The 18,680-nt window shown below is 54.8% G+C and overlaps 1 protein-coding gene across 4 annotated transcripts in view; it reads right to left on the reverse strand.

Annotated features, from left to right (window-relative positions):
* Positions 1 to 18,680, reverse strand: part of IGSF21 (immunoglobin superfamily member 21) — a 552,595-nt gene that overhangs the window by 290,741 nt on the left and 243,174 nt on the right. For all 4 annotated transcript variants that reach the window (XM_077260347.1, XM_077260348.1, XM_077260350.1 and 1 more), the window contains one exon: positions 8,768 to 8,889. In XM_077260347.1, coding sequence (XP_077116462.1) covers positions 8,768 to 8,889 — 122 coding nt within the window. The remainder of the gene's footprint in view (positions 1 to 8,767; positions 8,890 to 18,680) is intronic.

Raw genomic sequence — 18,680 nt, forward strand, 5'->3', positions numbered from 1 at the left:
GGGAGCCGGCCATACAGAGAGTCGGCCATACAGAGCGCCGCCATACAGAGAGCCGGCCATACAGGGGGCCGGCCATACACAGAGCCGGCTATATGGGGAGCCGGCCATACAGAGAGCCGGCCATACAGGGGGCCGGCCATACACAGAGCCGGCTATATGGGGAGCCGGCCATACAGAGAGCCGGCCATACAGGGAGCCGGCCATACAGAGTCGGCCATACAGAGAGTCGGCCATACAGAGCGCTGCCATACAGAGAGCCGGCCATACTGAGAGCCGACCATACAGAGAACCGGCCATACAGAGAGCCGGCCATACAGAGAACCGGCCATACAGAGAGCCGGCCATACAGAGCGCCGCCACACAGAGAGCCGGCCATACAGAGAGCCGGCCATACAGAGAGCTGGCCATACAGGGGGCCGACCATACAGGGGGCCGGCAATACACAGAGCCGGCCATACAGAGAGCCGGCCATACAGGGGGCCGGCCATTCACAGAGCCGGCTATATGGGGAGCCGGCCATACAGAGAGCCGGCCATACAGGGAGCCGGCCATACAGAGAGTCGGCCATACAGAGAGTCGGCCATACAGAGAGCCGGCCATACAGAGAGCCGGCCATACAGAGAACCGGCCATACTGAGAGCCGACCATACAGAGAGCCGGCCATACAGAGAGCCGGCCATACAGGGAGCCGGCCATACAGAGAGTCGGCCATACAGAGAGTCGGCCATACAGAGAGCCGGCCATACAGAGAGCCGGCCATACAGAGAACCGGCCATACTGAGAGCCGACCATACAGAGAGCCGGCCATACAGGGAGCCGGCCATACAGGGAGCCGGCCATACAGAGAGTCGGCCATACAGAGCGCCGCCATACAGAGAGCCGGCCATACAGAGAGCCGGCCATACAGAGAGCCGGCCATACAGGGAGCCGGCCATACAGGGAGCCGGCCATACAGAGAGCCGGCCATACAGAGCGCCGCCATACAGAGAGCCGGCCATACAGAGAGCCGGCCATACAGAGAGCTGGCCATACAGGGGGCCGACCATATAGGGGGCCGGCAATACACAGAGCCGGCCATACAGAGAGCCGGCCATACAGGGAGCCGGCCATACAGGGAGCCAGCCATACAGAGAGTCGGCCTTACAGAGCGCCGCCATACAGAGAGCCGGCCATACAGAGAGCCGGCCATACAGAGAGCTGGCCATACAGGAGGCCGACCATACAGGGGGCCGGCAATACACAGAGCCGGCCATACAGGGAGCCGGCCATACAGGGGGCCGGCCATACAGGGGGCCGGCCATACAGGGAGCCAGCCATACAGAGCGCCGCCATACAGAGAGCCGGCCATACAGGGGGGCGGCCATACACAGAGCCGGCTACATGGGGAGCCAGCCATACAGAGAGCCGGCCATACAGGGACCCGGCCATACAGAGCGCCGCCATACAGAGAGCCGGCCATACAGAGAGCCGGCCATACAGGGGGCCGGCAATACACAGAGCCGGCCATACAGGGAGCCGGCCATACAGGGGGCCGGCCATACAGGGGGCCGGCCATACAGGGAGCCAGCCATACAGAGCGCCGCCATACAGAGAGCCGGCCATACAGGGGGCCGGCCATACAGGGGGGCGGCCATACACAGAGCCGGCTATATGGGGAGCTGGCCATACAGAGAGCCGGCCATACAGGGGGCCGGCCATACACAGAGCCGGCTACATGGGGAGCCAGCCATACAGAGAGCCGGCCATACAGGGACCCGGCCATACAGAGCGCCGCCATACAGAGAGCCGGCCATACAGAGAGCCGGCCATACAGGGAGCCGGCCATACAGAGAGTCGGCCATACAGAGAGTCGGCCATACAGAGAGTCGGCCATACAGAGAGCCGGCCATACAGAGAACCGGCCATACTGAGAGCCGACCATACAGAGAGCCGGCCATACAGGGAGCCGGCCATACAGGGAGCCGGCCATACAGAGAGTCGGCCATACAGAGCGCCGCCATACAGAGAGCCGGCCATACAGAGAGCCGGCCATACAGAGAGCCGGCCATACAGGGAGCCGGCCATACAGGGAGCCGGCCATACAGGGAGCCGGCCATACAGAGAGCCGGCCATACAGAGCGCCGCCATACAGAGAGCCGGCCATACAGAGAGCCGGCCATACAGAGAGCTGGCCATACAGGGGGCCGACCATATAGGGGGCCGGCAATACACAGAGCCGGCCATACAGAGAGCCGGCCATACAGGGAGCCGGCCACACAGGGAGCCAGCCATACAGAGAGTCGGCCATACAGAGCGCCGCCATACAGAGAGCCGGCCATACAGAGAGCCGGCCATACAGAGAGCTGGCCATACAGGGGGCCGACCATACAGGGGGCCGGCAATACACAGAGCCGGCCATACAGGGAGCCGGCCATACAGGGGGCCGGCCATACAGGGGGCCGGCCATACAGGGAGCCAGCCATACAGAGCGCCGCCATACAGAGAGCCGGCCATACAGGGGGCCGGCCATACAGGGGGGCGGCCATACACAGAGCCGGCTATATGGGGAGCTGGCTATACAGAGAGCCGGCCATACAGGGGGCCGGCCATACACAGAGCCGGCTACATGGGGAGCCAGCCATACAGAGAGCCGGCCATACAGGGACCCGGCCATACAGAGCGCCGCCATACAGAGAGCCGGCCATACAGAGAGCCGGCCATACAGGGAGCCGGCCATACAGAGAGTCGGCCATACAGAGAGTCGGCCATACAGAGAGCCGGCCATACAGAGAGCCGGCCATACAGAGAACCGGCCATACTGAGAGCCGACCATACAGAGAGCCGGCCATACAGGGAGCCGGCCATACAGGGAGCCGGCCATACAGAGAGTCGGCCATACAGAGCGCCGCCATACAGAGAGCCGTCCATACAGGGAGCCGGCCATACAGGGAGCCGGCCATACAGGGAGCCGGCCATACAGAGAGCCGGCCATACAGAGCGCCGCCATGCAGAGAGCCGGCCATACAGAGAGCCGGCCATACAGAGAGCTGGCCATACAGGGGGCCGACCATATAGGGGGCCGGCAATACACAGAGCCGGCCATACAGAGAGCCGGCCATACAGGGAGCCGGCCATACAGGGAGCCAGCCATACAGAGAGTCGGCCATACAGAGCGCCGCCATACAGAGAGCCGGCCATACAGAGAGCCGGCCATACAGAGAGCCGGCCATACAGAGAGCTGGCCATACAGGGGGCCGACCATACAGGGGGCCGGCAATACACAGAGCCGGCCATACAGGGAGCCGGCCATACAGGGGGCCGGCCATACAGGGGGCCGGCCATACAGGGAGCCGGCCATACAGAGCGCCGCCATACAGGGGGCCGGCCATACAGGGGGGCGGCTATATGGGGAGCTGGCCATACAGAGAGCCGGCCATACACAGAGCCGGCTACATGGGGAGCCAGCCATACAGAGAGCCGGCCATACAGGGAGCCGGCCATACAGAGCGCCGCCATACAGAGAGCCGGCCATACAGAGGGCCGGCCATACAGGGGGCCGGCCATACAGGGGGCCGGCCATACAGGGGGCCGGCCATACACGGGGCCGGCCATACACGGGGCCGGCCATACATGGAGCCGGCCATACAGGGAGCCGGCCATACAGAGAGCCGACAATACAGAGAGCCGGCCATACAGGGAGCCGGCCATACAGAGAGCCAGCCATACAGAGAGCCGATCATACAGAGAGCCGGCCATACAGGGGGTCGGACATACAGAGAGCCGGCCATACAGGGGGCCGGCCATACAGAGAGCCAACCATACAGAGAGCCGGCCATACAGAGAGCCGACCATACAGAGAGCCGGCCATACACAGAGCCGGCCATACAGAGAGCCGGCCATACAGGGGGCCAGCCATACAGAGAGCCGGCCATACAGAGAGCCGACCATACAAAGAGCCGGCCATACAGGGAGCCGACTATACAGAGAGCCGACCATACAGAGAGCCGGCCATAAAGACATACAGAGAGCCGCCAAACAGAGAGCCGGTCATACATGGAGCCGACCATACAGGGAGCCGACCATACATGGAGCCGACCATACATGGAGCCGACCATACATGGAGCCGACCATACAGGGAGCCGGCCATACAGGGAGCCGGCCATACAGGGAGCCAGCCATACGGGGAGCCGCCATACAGAGAGCCGGTCATACATGGAGCCGGCCATACAGGGAGCCGACCATACATGGAGCCGACCATACAGGGGGCCGGCCATACAGGGAGCCAGCAATACGGGGAGCCGACCATACATGGAGCCGACCATACAGGGAGCCGACCATACAGGGGGCCGGCCATACAGAGAGCCAGCCATACAGAGAGCCGGTCATACATGGAGCCGACCATACAGGGAGCCAGCCATACGGGGAGCCGCCATACAGAGAGCCGGCCATACAGGGAGCCGACCATACAGGGAGCCGGCCATACAGAGAGCCGACCATACAGAGAGCCGACCATACAGGGGGCCGGCCATACAGGGAGCCGGCCATACAGAGAGCCGACCATACAGAGAGCCGACCATACAGGGAGCCAGCCATACGGGGAGCCGACCATACAGAGAGCCGACCATACGGGGAGCCGACCATACAGAGAGCCGGCCATACACCCAAAAATGTCTATGGGGGGTGAAAAATGGGCAGCATGCAAGGAAAAGAACAGCCCCCAGTACATTGTATGTAATGTGCTAGTGGTGGAGCTGGAGGACACGCTCCGTCTATATATCCATCTCATTCATCACCAGTAACATGTTCCGCGGTGCACACCGTCAATAGTCAGTACCCCATAGCGCGGAGCAATGAAGAGTCTGGGGGAGTGGTCACCATTGGAGCCCCCCTGTTCTTTGCTGGTTATCTAGATCTCATACTTCCAGCACAGCTTATGGTGGGACCCCCAATCTTCCTCTGCCCCCACTCTCCCCTCGGCCTCCCTCCATCTCTCCTGCTGTTTCCATTCTATGCTGGAAAGAAACAAAATCTAAATATCTTCATTTAAATGTAAATGTTCCCGTCCCCCCATGTAGGGCCACTGCTGCGGGCACCGCCGCTCCGGGCCGTAATGCAACATTTACTGCTCGGTAATTCAGTCTCTTCCTCCAGTAACTGTGGATTTCCCATTATCTGTGCATTCCGAGTCATGGACATAAAACCTGCGGAGCTTCAGCCAAGTCCACACTACAACTCCCAGCATGCACACGGATAATGAAGCATCTGAAAAAACTCTTGCTATTAAATCTTCACAACTTTCAAGACTTTATAATGACACAGCTGAGGGTTTGTTACAATGTATCCAGACGGACATATTTTACTTGAAATGTTACATTGGCGAAAACGGGAGTTAAAGTAGGTATGGGAGTGACCTGTGCAGATACATTGTACCAAACCTTCAGCTGATCTGAACTGAGTATGTGCTACAATGTGTCCAGTCTAGACAATCACCTAGACCAGGGGTGCACTACCTGCGGGCCACACGTGTGGCCCCCGACCGTCTGCAGACTGTAATGCTTGCCTGTGCGTGGCTTCCTGCATGTAGGAGGGTCCCCCATCTAGTTTTAGGAGACCCCGGTGGGTGTCACCGGCAGCCATCTATGCTCGTAGTTTATAGCTTCAGATGTCACGTTTTATTGTGGCCCCGGGGAGAGACTCGACATGACAATGTGGCCCCTGATCTGAACATACGCTCTCTGTGCATCGTTCACACTGGACACACTGTCACAGACCCTCAGCTGCTGGAGGTCCTTGGACCTTTCTAAGGAGATGATTTCGGAGCTGAGTCCTTATGAGCTGGGAATAAGGAGCTGCCAGTGATGGCTTCTGGTGGGATGGCGCCGCCGCCAACCTCGGAGCTTATCACACGCAGTCACAGTGATGACACGGCGCCGGATCGCTCCGGAGAACGGAGGAAGTGGATTTTTATCTTTGAAATGATAAAATTTGCCTCACACCGGTTGATCATCTTTGTGAACCCTCAGGATCCGCCACAAAAAAGACTTTTATCTTCCTTTCATCCTCCTCCGCTCCACGGTTCACTGCGACTCAGTATACTAATGTCCCGGCACGCAGAAGACGGCGTCACTGGTGGAGTCGGACGCCTGTGACCTTGGGAGACGCTTGTTGGTGGAGGGGTGGTAGCAATGGCCGCCTGTATCTGCGCGTCGCCCTGCGAAAACGCCAACCACCCCTCCCCCACATTACATGGCGGCATGGACTCCCTCATTATAACGCTCCACTCAGCATGGTCGTGGGACAACAATGACATTCACCCAACCACTGCAGCCAATCACTCAGCAAACATCACCACTGATGCAGCTGCTGTAGCCATGTGAACGATATTACCAGCCAGAGGACTTTTTATACCATTGATTTCAACAACCCCTTTAAGAAGAGGGTGGCTTTAAAGGGGTTTTCAGCGCCAGGTCTAAATCATGGCAGTGACTGCCCAATCCCGACAGTGTGTAATATATTAACTGTTAGGATCTGCTGGTTTGGTTCGTCATAGGACCACCAAGACGCGCATTGCAGACATACGAGCGTCACATGACCAATAAGAGGAGTAGGAAGAAAAACCGGTCACGTGCCGACCCCTGGGACAGAGAAACCGGTCACATGCCGACCGCTGGGGCAGAGAAACCGGTCACGTGCCGACCGCTGGGGCAGAGAAACCCGTCACGTGCCGACCGCTGGGGCAGAGAAACCGGTCACGTGCCGACCGCTGGGACAGAGAAACCGGTCACGTGCCGACCGCTGGGGCAGAGAAACTGATCACGTGCCGACCGCTGGGGCAGAGAAACTGGTCACGTGCCGACCCCTGGGACAGAGAAGCGGACAAATCCTTACAGTTTGGATATTACACAATGTTACGAATTGACAGAATATTGTGTTTGTTAAAAATTATTGTGGCCAAGAAAACCCCTTTAATTGCAGCCATAAATAACTGCATAAGTATTAGACCCCAATAAAAAGAAAAAAACTGAACACCAAAGTCTAGTGAATGAAAAAGCAGCAGAATTAACCCTTCCTGACGAGCTCTTACTGCTTAGTGTGAATAGTCAGGGGCGACGTCATCCTCCACCCAAGGCTATGTTCACACGTTGCATTTCTGCTGCATTTTAGGCCGGTTTCACACGTCAGTGGCTCCGGTACGTGAGGTGACAGTTTCCTCACGTACCGGAGACACTGACACACGTAGACCCATAAAAATCAATGCATCTGTTCAGATGTCATTGATTTTTTGCGGACCGTGTCTCCGTGTGCCAAACACGGAGACATGTCAGTGTTCGTGGGAGCGCAATAGAGTCAATGGGTCCGTGTAAAACACGGACCTCACACGGACGTTCTCCGTCTGGGGTCCGTGTGCGTGCAGGAGACAGCGCTACAGTAAGCGCTGTCCCCCCCACATGGTGCTGAAGCCGCGATTCACATGTTCCCTGCAGCAGCGTTTGCTGCAGAGAAAATATGAATAATAGTGTTTAAAATAAAGATCTATGTGTCCGCCGCCCCCCCACCCCCTGTGCGCCCCCCCGCTGTCCTGAAAATACTCACCCGCTCCCACGTTGGCTGTCACTCCTTCCTCTCTGCCCCGCGCCTCCTACTGTATGCGGTCACGTGGGGCCGCTCATTTACAATCATGAATAGTCGGCTCCACCCCTATGGGAGGTGGAGCCACATATTCATGACTGTAAATGATCGGCCCCACGTGACCGCACACACTAGAAGCCGCGGCCAGACCAGGAAGCAGCGAGGGAGGCGGGTAAGTATTTTCTGAACAGCGGGGGGGCGCACAGGGGGTGGGGGGCCTGCGGACAGATAGATCTTTATTTTAAACACTATTATTCATATTTTCTCTGCAGCAAACGCTGCTGCAGGGAACATATGAATCGCGGCTTCAGCGCGATGCAGGGTACCACACGCGTGGGTACCACACGCTCCGTGTGGTACCCACTCGCCATACGGGCGGCACACGTGTGCCGCACGTATGGCCTACGTGAGTTCCCAGGCACACGGACACGGATAACTCCGGTACCGATTTATTCCGGTACCAGAATTATCTGGACGTGTGGGACAGCCCTTACAGTACCAAGGAACGCTATGAGATTTCAGATATCAATGCACACTGTTTTTTTCAGCTTTTTTTTCACCCTTAGAAAGCAATGAGTAAATGCAAAAACGTGGGTGTCGGGTATTGCTGCATTTTTGGTGCAAATACCTAAGGAAGTTGCATCATGATTTTTTGGGGGGCACTGAACTTTAACAGAATAAACAAAGATACAAAACACAGCAAAAAACTCGGTATTGCTACGTTCACATTTGCGTTGTGCAGCGCAGCGTCGGGCGCAGCTGCGGTGACGCATGCGTCATGCGCCCCTATATTTAACATGGGGGCGCATGGACATGCGTTGTCTTGCGTTTTTTGACGCTTGCGTCTTTTTTGACGCAAGCGTCAGGGCACGGAGAACGCAGCAAGTTGCATTTTTTTGGCGTCCAAAATCACAAAGCATGCGTCGCAAAACGCAGCGTTATGCATGCGTTTTGCATGCGTTGTGTATGCGTTGCCGACGCTGCGCTGCACAACGCAAATGTGATCGTAGCATAAAACCTGCTTTTTGTAAGCAGCTTGTTTACTGCCAAGAGGGCAGGTTTTGCCTGCAGGAAAAAATGCACCAAAAATGCAACGTGTGAACATAGCCTTACAGCGAGATCTGCTCCAGGACGGTGCGCTCTGCCTGTGTGCACTCACCGCACGGTGGACTGGTACAGGAGGTCTTCTCTCTTGCGGTAATTCTCCATGTGAGAGTAATTGGTTGAGAACATGGCATCGAAAGTGAAAATCTTCTGTTTGATGGTTCCTCCATCCGTCACCTGAGGAGAGAGGACACCGTGAGACGCGGCAATGACACCGTGAGAGCAGGGAGTACAGAGGAGCAGAGCAGGGAGTACAGAAGTTCAGAGCACGGAGTATAGAGGTGCAGAGCAGGGAGCACATAGGTGCAGAGCACCGAGTACAGAGGAGCAGAGCAGGGAGCACAGAGGAGCAGAGCAGGGAGCACAGAGGAGCAGAGCAGGGAGCACAGAGGGGCAGAGCAGGGAGCACAGAGGTGCAGAGCAGGGAGTACAGAGGTGCAGAGCAGGGAGTACAGAGGTGCAGAGCAGGGAGTACAGAGGTGCAGAGCAGGGAGCACAGAGGAGCAGAGCAGGGAGCACAGAGGAGCAGAGCAGGGAGCACAGACCAGGGAGCACAGAGGAGCAGAGCAGGGAGCACAGAGGAGCAGAGCAGGGAGCACAAAGGGGCAGAGCAGGGAGCACAGAGGTGCAGAGCTGGGAGTACAGAGGTGCAGAGCAGGGAGTACAGAGGTGCAGAGCAGGGAGCACAGAGGAGCAGAGCAGGGAGTACAGAGGAGCAGAGCAGGAGTACAGAGGAGCAGAGCAGGGAGTAGAGGTGCAGAGCAGGGAGTACAGAGGGACAGAGCAGGGAGTACAGAGGGGCAGAGTAGGGAGTACAGAGGAGCAGAGCAGGGAGTACAGAGGGGCAGAGCAGGGAGTACAGAGGGGCAGAGCAGGGAGTACAGAGGGGCAGAGCAGGGAGTACAGAGGGCCTCAGGGCTGGAGGAAAGCACAAGGGCCCCTAACTTGGTACTATGCACAAAATAGGAGTCCTGCAATCATCAGCATAGTCAGTGCATGCAATATAATGGACAGGAGGGGGCGCTAATATTTATGTAGAGGTAGTCCCATAAACAGTCCCCACTGAGCACCCACCCTATATCGCCACATATTCGAGTACATTCAGCAGCCAGGTCATGACTGCTCACAGCAGCGCAGAGTATTTTAGCATGTGACAGGCATATGTGCCAATACAAGAGGGTCCGCTTCCCTCCTCCAATCTCTATGGGCTGCCAGATAGTAAAATATGTTTAATTAGAAGCCGCGTCTACATTTGCTTTCATAGTCCTGGTCTCTCCAGACATAAAGGTCATCAATAACCACAAATTACGTGGTAGCAGAGAGCATTTCATCTAGAGGGGCAGGAGAGTGGTGCCCCCCGCCTCCTGGAACCCCAACATCCCCCCTGTGTGCTGATCGTAACCTCCCAATAATCCGGCACTGTCACGATCCCTTAGCCGCGGCCAGCAGTTTGTCACGAAATCCACAGGGATTCCTGACCACTGCCACCAATATGTCACGGATTGGGGTGACTTTAGACCAACAGACGGCTATCACATGTGCAGGGGGGCTTATCTTAGTTATCCCTCCACTGCCACAATGTGATGAAAAAACACACACACGGCTATTGACCTCTTAGTTTACAGCAGGGGCTTATTTTAGGTATCCCACTGCTCTTCAATATACCATGAACTGCCGGGATTTGTGTATATCCCGCTTACAGTTCCACTTAACACTTGCAGCTCTCTGGCGCCCCCCTTACTGTCAGGTCAGATTAGGTACTGCACCTAGGGTAATTAGTCGCCAGAAAGGCTGCCTGCTTTGTACTGGCTATTGGGCACGCTGCAGCGATGCGATAAACTACTCCCACTCAGGCAGGAACAATAATTATCAATGCCGCAGTCGCTACAACACCCAAAGGCCTGCACAGTACACGGTATTACTGCCATCAGCTTCGATTAAACGGGTCCGAAGCTAACCCAAAACAGTAGCGTAATTTCCCTTCAGAAGACTTAGGGTACGTTTTTAGAGCATGGAGAAAAAACTGGCATGAAATAATATACCCCACAAAATGTAGGCAGTGCTTTATCAAAATATTTTACAAAGATGTTACAAATGAGACAATTGCAAATATGTACAAGGTAATTATAACATAAAGGGGATTAAAGGAGAAAAGATAACACTCACATATTCTCAGTTCATTGCATTGCAGGCAACCATACGTCCCAGCTCATTGGACGTGCTCAGGGCTCTCCAGGAAAAGACAAGAAGACTGAGCTGGGGATCTGGGCAGACAGTTATAGCTGGAGCCTGTAACATCCCAGAAAGGGGTTGGATCACCTCGTCCCTCCTACCTCTTCAGTTAACTAACTTTTCCCTAACCTATATCTAATTTCTATAACTCCGCTACAAAACGTGTCATAGTCATAACATACCCAGCATTCATCTCGGATTAACGTGAGCATTCTAATGAGATCAAATATGTCCTATCTGGGATACATATTTACAGAGAAATCCCTACTTCTTTACTAGATGGAGTTAGAAGCCCGTGTTTCGAGGGATGGGTAGATCCACCGAGGGAGATTAAGAATATATATTTTCGTGTTCTTAAAGTAAACGGTTTGCGTAATATTTTACAAAAACAAAACAAAGAACTTCCATGTGTTCTAGAGACTTAGAATCCAGTTCTTGCTGGAGGAAGATTCTAACCTGGTCGTAAAAATTCCTTTAGGCAATAAAACGCTCTTCCCCCATGTACATTGGCAAGGCAGCTCTTGGCTGAGTGAAAGGGAAGGGGGGCTTTTTAGCCCACAGCTTGCTAGCAAGAGAAACTACTTATATGATATTTCATACCATATCGTGACACCTCCCCCTTTTGGTGTGCGCTAGGGAGGTAGAACCCCACGGTATGCCTCCATGCGCACCTCAGTGGGTTCACCCTGGCGGGACAGTCCATCTGCATTCCCATGCTCTTTGCCCGCTTTGTGTTTAATGGTGAAGTCAAATTGCTGAAGGGCAAGGCTCCAGCGCAGCAACCTGCCGTTGGTTCCACACATGGCGTTTAGCCAGTGCAGAGGGTCGTGGTCGGTCACCACAGTGAAGGTGCGACTGTACAAGTAGGGCTGCAAGCGCTGCAGAGCCCAGACTATGGCCAGGCACTCCTTCTCGATGGTGGAGTAGGCCACTTCCCTCGGCAAAAGTTTCTAGCTCAGGTACAACACGGGGTGCTCTTGGTCCTCCGAGTCAACCTGGCTGAGCACAGCACCAAGGCCAAACTCGCTGGCGTCGGTCTGTACCAAGAACGGTCTACTGCTGTCGACTGCTTTCAACACAGGGGTGTTGCACAGTGCAGTTTTCAACGCCTGGAAGGCCCCCTCACAGCCATCTGTCCAGGTGACGATGTGGGGTAGCTTCTTCTTGGTGAGGTCCGTCAAAGGTTTTGCCAGGCTACTATAGTGCTGCACAAAGCGCCTATAGTACCCTGCAGTGCCCAGGAAGGACATCACCTATTTCTTGGTCCCGGGAGTGGGCCAGTTCACGATCGCGCCCACTTTCTCAGGCTCTGGCTTCAGGGTGCCTCCACCTACCCGGTGCCCCAGGTAGTGGACCTCCCTCATGCCCATCTGGCACTTTCCCGGCTTGATAGTCAGTCCTGCTCGGTGAATTCGCCTGAGCACCTCCTCGAGATGCTGCAGGTGTTCCCCCCAGGAGGGACTGAGGATGGCAATGTCATCCAAGTACGCCACTGCGTACTTCTCCAGTCCCTGAAGCAGGAGGTTGACCATCCGCTGGAAAGTGGCAGGGGCATTCTTCATGCCAAAGGGCATGACCGTGGACTCATACAGTCCAAAGGGTGTGATAAAGGCGGATTTCTCCTGTGCCTCGGGGCTCAGGGGAATCTGCCAGTATCCGCGACTCAGATCCATTATTGTCAGGTATTTTGCGCCAGCTAACTTCTCAAGCAGCTCCTCGATGTGCGGCATTGGGTGCGCGTCAGAGGCTGTAATGGTGTTGAGCCCCCTGTAGTCCACGCAGAACCGGGTGGTCCGGTCCTTTTTTGGCACGAGCACTACAGGTGAGGCCCACGCGCTCTTTGACCGTCGAATCACCCCCAGCTGTAACATCTCATCGATCTCCAGGCGCATAATCTGCTGCACCTGGTCAGAGATTCGATAGGGTGTTCGCCGTAGTGGGGCATGATTCCCGGTGTCCACCTCGTGGACTGCTAACTCAGTCCTTCCAGGCCGGTTGGAGAACACGACCCGGAAGGGTTCCAGTGTGGTTTGCAACTGCAACCGCTGTGGTTCATCTAGCGAGGCGCTTACCTCCACGTCCGCGATGGACCCATTGGCCTTGGCTTGGGCCAGCATGTCCAGGAGGGTGTCTTCCTCCCCGTCTTCGGGCAAGCTGCAGACCGGTAGGACGAAAGGTTCATGTTCGTGATGAGCCTTCATCATGTTGACGTGAAAGGCCTTTCGCCTACCCAGAGCCTGGTCAAGCGTGACAATGTAGGTTACCGGGTTGAGCTGTTGGTGGACGACGTACGGGCCCTCCCGGGCTGCCTGAAGCTTATCCGTTGGTACGGGGACCAGCACCCACACCTTTTGACCCACGTGGTAGGTCCGCTCCCGGGCGTTCTGGTCGTACCAGTGCTTCTGGTCAGCCTGAGCCTGCGTCATGCTGTCATGCACCAACTGCGTCAAGGTCTGCATCTTGTCACGGAAGCGCATGACATACTCCACTATGGACACTTCAGAAGGGTTCGGCTCCTCTTCCCACGATTCTCTTACCAACCCAAGGGGTCCCTGGACTCGCCTGCCGTACAGGAGCTCGAAGCGGGAGAACCCCGTCGAGGCCTGCGGAACCTCTCGGTAAGCGAACAGCAGGTGTGGGAGGTACCGCTCCCAGTCGCGCCCTTGTGTCTCAACCAGCATGCGTAGCATCTGTTTGAGGGTACCATTGAAGTGTTCACACAAGCCATTGGTCTGTGGGTGATACGCACTCGATACCAGGTGCTTCACCTGCATTTTGTTACAGAGAGCCTCCATTAGGCGAGACATGAATTGGGTCCCTTGATCAGTGAGCATCTCCCTGGGAAATCCTACACGTGCAAAGATAGCCAACAGGGCATCCGCCACCTTATCTGCCCTAGTTGACGACAGAGCTACTGCCTCTGGGTACCGGGTAGCGTAGTCTACCACAGTAAGAATATATCGCTTTCCAGAGCTGCTGGAGACGGCCAGCGGGCCCACAATGTCCACCGCGATCCTCTGGAAAGGCTCCTCTATCACTGGCAAAGGAATCAGTGGAGCCTTAAGAGCAGGCCCCGCCTTCCCCACTCTTTGACAGGTGACACAGGAGCGGCAGTAGTTTGACACATCTGTCCCCATCTTAGGCCAATAGAAGTGTTGAGACAGCCGGGCCTTTGTTTTGCTGATCCCCAAGTGTCCAGCTGGCGGGATCTCATGGGCAATCCGCAACAACTCACCCCGGAATTGCTGCGGGACGACCAGCTGTCTTTCCCTCAACCACTCCTTTTGCGATTTTCCAGGTACTGTCTCCCGGTACAACCTTCCTTGTTCCCAGAACACCTTCTCCTTATCAGTCTCGAAGAAGCGCGTCCCGGCGAGTTGTCTCAAACTCTCTAGGCTCGCATCTGTGTGCAGAGCGGCCTGAAACTCCTGGCTAGGGGAAGCCAGAAGCGACGTCAGGGTCCTTTCCCCATGGGAACCCTCTGGGACCTGCTCTGGGTCCACCTCTGGTTCAGTCACAATGATGACTGAGGAGGGTCCGGGAGGCAAACAGGTATCTGCGTTCCGGGCACTCTGACTGCGGGTGACAGCAGCTACGTAGGCTGTCTCCCCGGGAATTTCTACAGACCCATCAGCCGACACTGCTATGGGCTCTACCTCCCCATCCACCCCCATTACCTCAGGAGCATTGCTACTTATGGGCCAGTTACCTTCCTCGGTGGCACTGGTCAATTGCATGGTATCACCTTCCTCACGGTTCCCATGTATCTCCCCATTTCCGGTAGCACCGACACTTGCCCCTGCTAGGGGTTCCTCAGCCGTCTCACTCCGCAGAGCGACGTGGCTGAGCACTCCTGTACCTATGGACACATCATCTTGCACAGAAACATCATTATCAGGTTCAGTTGGCACAGGTACAACATTTTCACCATCAATCCTAGGGAAAAAATGGTTATCAGATGCATCATTACTAGATAAAGCATGGTCAGGTAACACATGCGATCTCCCATCATCATCATCATCATCATCAACATCGGGGTTAATGTTACCATTATTAGCAGATTGGGGAGGGGTGTCAGTGACGTAGTATGCAACCAACCTTCCCAAATCAGTCCCCAACAAAACATCAGTGGGCAAATTATCAGACAGCCCCACTTCCTTCACCCCGCTCCCAGCACCCCAATCAATATAAACCCGGGCCATCGGTAAGGGACAGCTGATGCCCCCAATCCCCGTGACAGTTAGGGTTTTCCCCGGAATGATTTCTTCAGGGGCCGCCAGTTCGGGTCGTATGAGGGTTCGTTCAGCCCCGGTGTCTTTGAGGCCTGTAGCAACATGACCTCCCACAGTGACGTGCTGTACGTTATCACACACCCAACCACACCACCCACCAAAAGAACTGCTGCATTAGGCCCTGGGGCTTTGGCTGGGAGGTTCTTCTGCTTGTTTGGACAGAAGGTACTGATATAACCAGGCTGCCTGCAGTGGTAACACTGGCGAAGTTCGGTGGTAGGTCTGGTGCTGTTGGCCACGGGGACAGGACCTCTGGTGTGTTGGCTGGCAGGGGTACTGGCGTTGGTTGCAGGCTTACCCCCTCTCCAGCTGGTGGTGACTGGCTTCCGCACTTCCGATCTACGGTTGGCCTCATAGGCATCGGCAATCTGCGCTGCTTTCGTCACGTCTTTGGGTTCTCTGTCCATCACGAACTGTCGCACCTCAGCTGGGCAAAGATGGAAGAACTGGTCTTTGATCATCAGGTCTCGCAGCTGTGCAAAGGTGGTCACTGACAGTCCTTGGGTCCACTGGTCAAAGTGGGTCCCCAGTCCATGCACCACATCACTGTAACTGTCGTGTGGGCCACGTTGGAGGGTCCGGAACTTCTTACGGTACACCTCGGGTGTAAGCTGGTACTTGGCTATGAGGGCCTGCTTGATAGCCTCATAGTCACCATCTTGCTCTTGAGGGAGTGCAGCAAACGCCTCCAGAGCTTTGCCTCTCAGCCCTGGTGTCAGGTATCGTGCCCATTCTTCTGTAGGCAGTCGGTACTGTCTGCAGGCTTTCTCAAAGGCCCGCAGAAAAGTGTCCAAGTCCCCATCCTTTTCCATAACAGGAAAGTGGTTGGGCCGGGGCTTCGGTATCTCAGCGCTGCTGGGCTCACGGCTGGACTGGGACGACCCCTGCATTTGCAGTCGGGTCATCTGCAGCTGGTACTCCCGCTCCGCTTGCCGCTCGGCTCTCTCCTGGTATTGCTGGATCAGCTGCCGACGTCCTTCACGGTCATCGGCGTGGATTAGTTCCAAGGCCGCCAGCAGGTGGGGGTCCAATTCGCCCGGATTACTAACAGGGCCGGCATTCAGTGGTTGGACCTCTGCTGCAGCACCACGTTCGCTTGTGCTGGCTTCTACGGCCTCTGGGCTCTGTGGCCTGGCTTGGTCGGCTTCAAATTGCACCAGTTCAGCGACCATTTGAGTCTTTGTCTTGCCCTGGGGGTGCAGGCCATGGTACGTGCATATCCCACCAAGAGCGTCTTTCTTCTGCTGGGTGTACCAGGCTTCTCCTTTCGCAGCCATGGTTGCCAAATAAAAGATAGGATAGAAAAACGAAGAGGAAGGGAGGGGATAATTACCAGTACACAATTGTCTCACAACTAATAAACACTGAGTTCGTTCTCCAAACTTATTTGCGCAGAGTCCCCGCAAGAACTTTCTGCAAGTTTTTAGTGAGAGGAATGATTGCTCAAACCAAATCACTAATGCTCTAATATCCCACCGCCTTGCCACCAATTGTCACGATCCCTTAGCCGCGGCCAGCAGTTTGTCACGAAATCCGCAGGGATTCCTGACCACTGCCACCAATATGTCACGGATTGGGGTGACTTTAGACCAACAGACGGCTATCACATGTGCAGGGGGGCTTATCTTAGTTATCCCTCCACTGCCACAATGTGATGAAAAAACACACACACGGCTATTGACCTCTTAGTTTACAGCAGGGGCTTATTTTAGGTATCCCACTGCTCTTCAATATACCATGAACTGCCGGAATTTGTGTATATCCCGCTTACAGTTCCACTTAACACTTGCAGCTCTCTGGCGCCCCCCTTACTGTCAGGTCAGATTAGGTACTGCACCTAGGGTAATTAGTCGCCAGAAAGGCTGCCTGCTTTGTACTGGCTATTGGGCACGCTGCAGCGACGCGATAAACTACTCCCACTCAGGCAGGAACAATAATTATCAATGCCGCAGTCGCTACAACACCCAAAGGCCTGCACAGTACACGGTATTACTGCCACCAGCTTCGATTAAACGGGTCCGAAGCTAACCCAAAACAGTAGCGTAAATTCCCTTCAGAAGATATAGGGTACGTTTTTAGAGCATGGAGAAAAAACTGGCATGAAATAATGCACCCCACAAAATGTAGGCAGTGCTTTATCAAAATATTTTACAAAGATGTTACAAATGAGACAATTGCAAATATGTACAAGGTAATTATAACATAAAGAAGATTCAAGGAGAAAAGATAACACTCACATATTCTCAGTTCATTGCATTGCAGGCAACCATACGTCCCAGCTCATTGGACGTGCTCAGGGCTCTCCAGGAAAAGACAAGAAGACTGAGCTGGGGATCTGGGCAGACAGTTATAGCTGGAGCCTGTAACATCCCAGAAAGGGGTTGGATCACCTCGTCCCTCCTACCTCTTCAGTTAACTAACTTTTCCCTAACCTATATCTAATTTCTATAACTCCGCTACAAAACGTGTCATAGTCATAACAAACCCAGCATTCATCTCGGATTAACGTGAGCATTCTAATGAGATCAAATATGTCCTATCTGGGATACATATTTACAGAGAAATCCCTACTTCTTTACTAGATGGAGTTAGAAGCCCGTGTTTCGAGGGATGGGTAGATCCACCGATGGAGATTAAGAATATATATTTTCGTGTTCTTAACGTAAACGGTTTGCGTAATATCTTACAAAAACAAAACAAAGAACTTCCATGTGTTCTAGAGACTTAGAATCCAGTTCTTGCTGGAGGAAGATTCTAACCTGGTCGTAAAAATTCCTTTAGGCAATAAAACGCTCTTCCCCCATGTACATTGGCAAGGCAGCTCTTGGCTGAGTGAAAGGGAAGGGGGGGCTTTTTAGCCCACAGCTTGCTAGCAAGAGAAACTACTTATATGATATTTCATACCATATCGTGACAGGCACCAGATGGGGATTTCCTCCGTGGTGCCCCCTATATTCTGGTCTCCTTACAATGTATCAGTCTGGAGTCCAGGCCAGATACAAATGTAACAAGCAGCGTCTGCCTCCGTCTAGACGTTCATTGAAAGTGAACAGAGAAGTGGCCATGAGGATATAAACATGGCTGCCGATGCCTGCGGAGATACTTCTGCTCGTCACAGAACGGATGTGAACGCCGGAGGATTTCATTCCTTTACAATGCACGGTGACCAGGATCTGCCCGTCGTGTATTACCGAAGCCGCAGAGGAGCAGGATCTGCCGGTCGTGTATTACCGAGGCTGCGGAGGACCAGGATCTGCCCTGTTATGGACTGGTGATTTAGGAACAACATGCGACTAGCTCTGAGCAGGTGGTAACTATACGGACCGCAGTTCCTGGTCTTAACACAACACTAGAAGTAGCCGTGGGATGTTCCTGTCACTCCCTGGACACCTCGTCACAGCCGGAGAACTAGCTACCCCTAAAGGTAGAAACAGGAAAGCTATC

This window comes from Ranitomeya variabilis, chromosome 4 (genome assembly GCF_051348905.1).
Source record: "Ranitomeya variabilis isolate aRanVar5 chromosome 4, aRanVar5.hap1, whole genome shotgun sequence".
NCBI classification, from domain to species: domain Eukaryota; kingdom Metazoa; phylum Chordata; class Amphibia; order Anura; family Dendrobatidae; genus Ranitomeya; species Ranitomeya variabilis.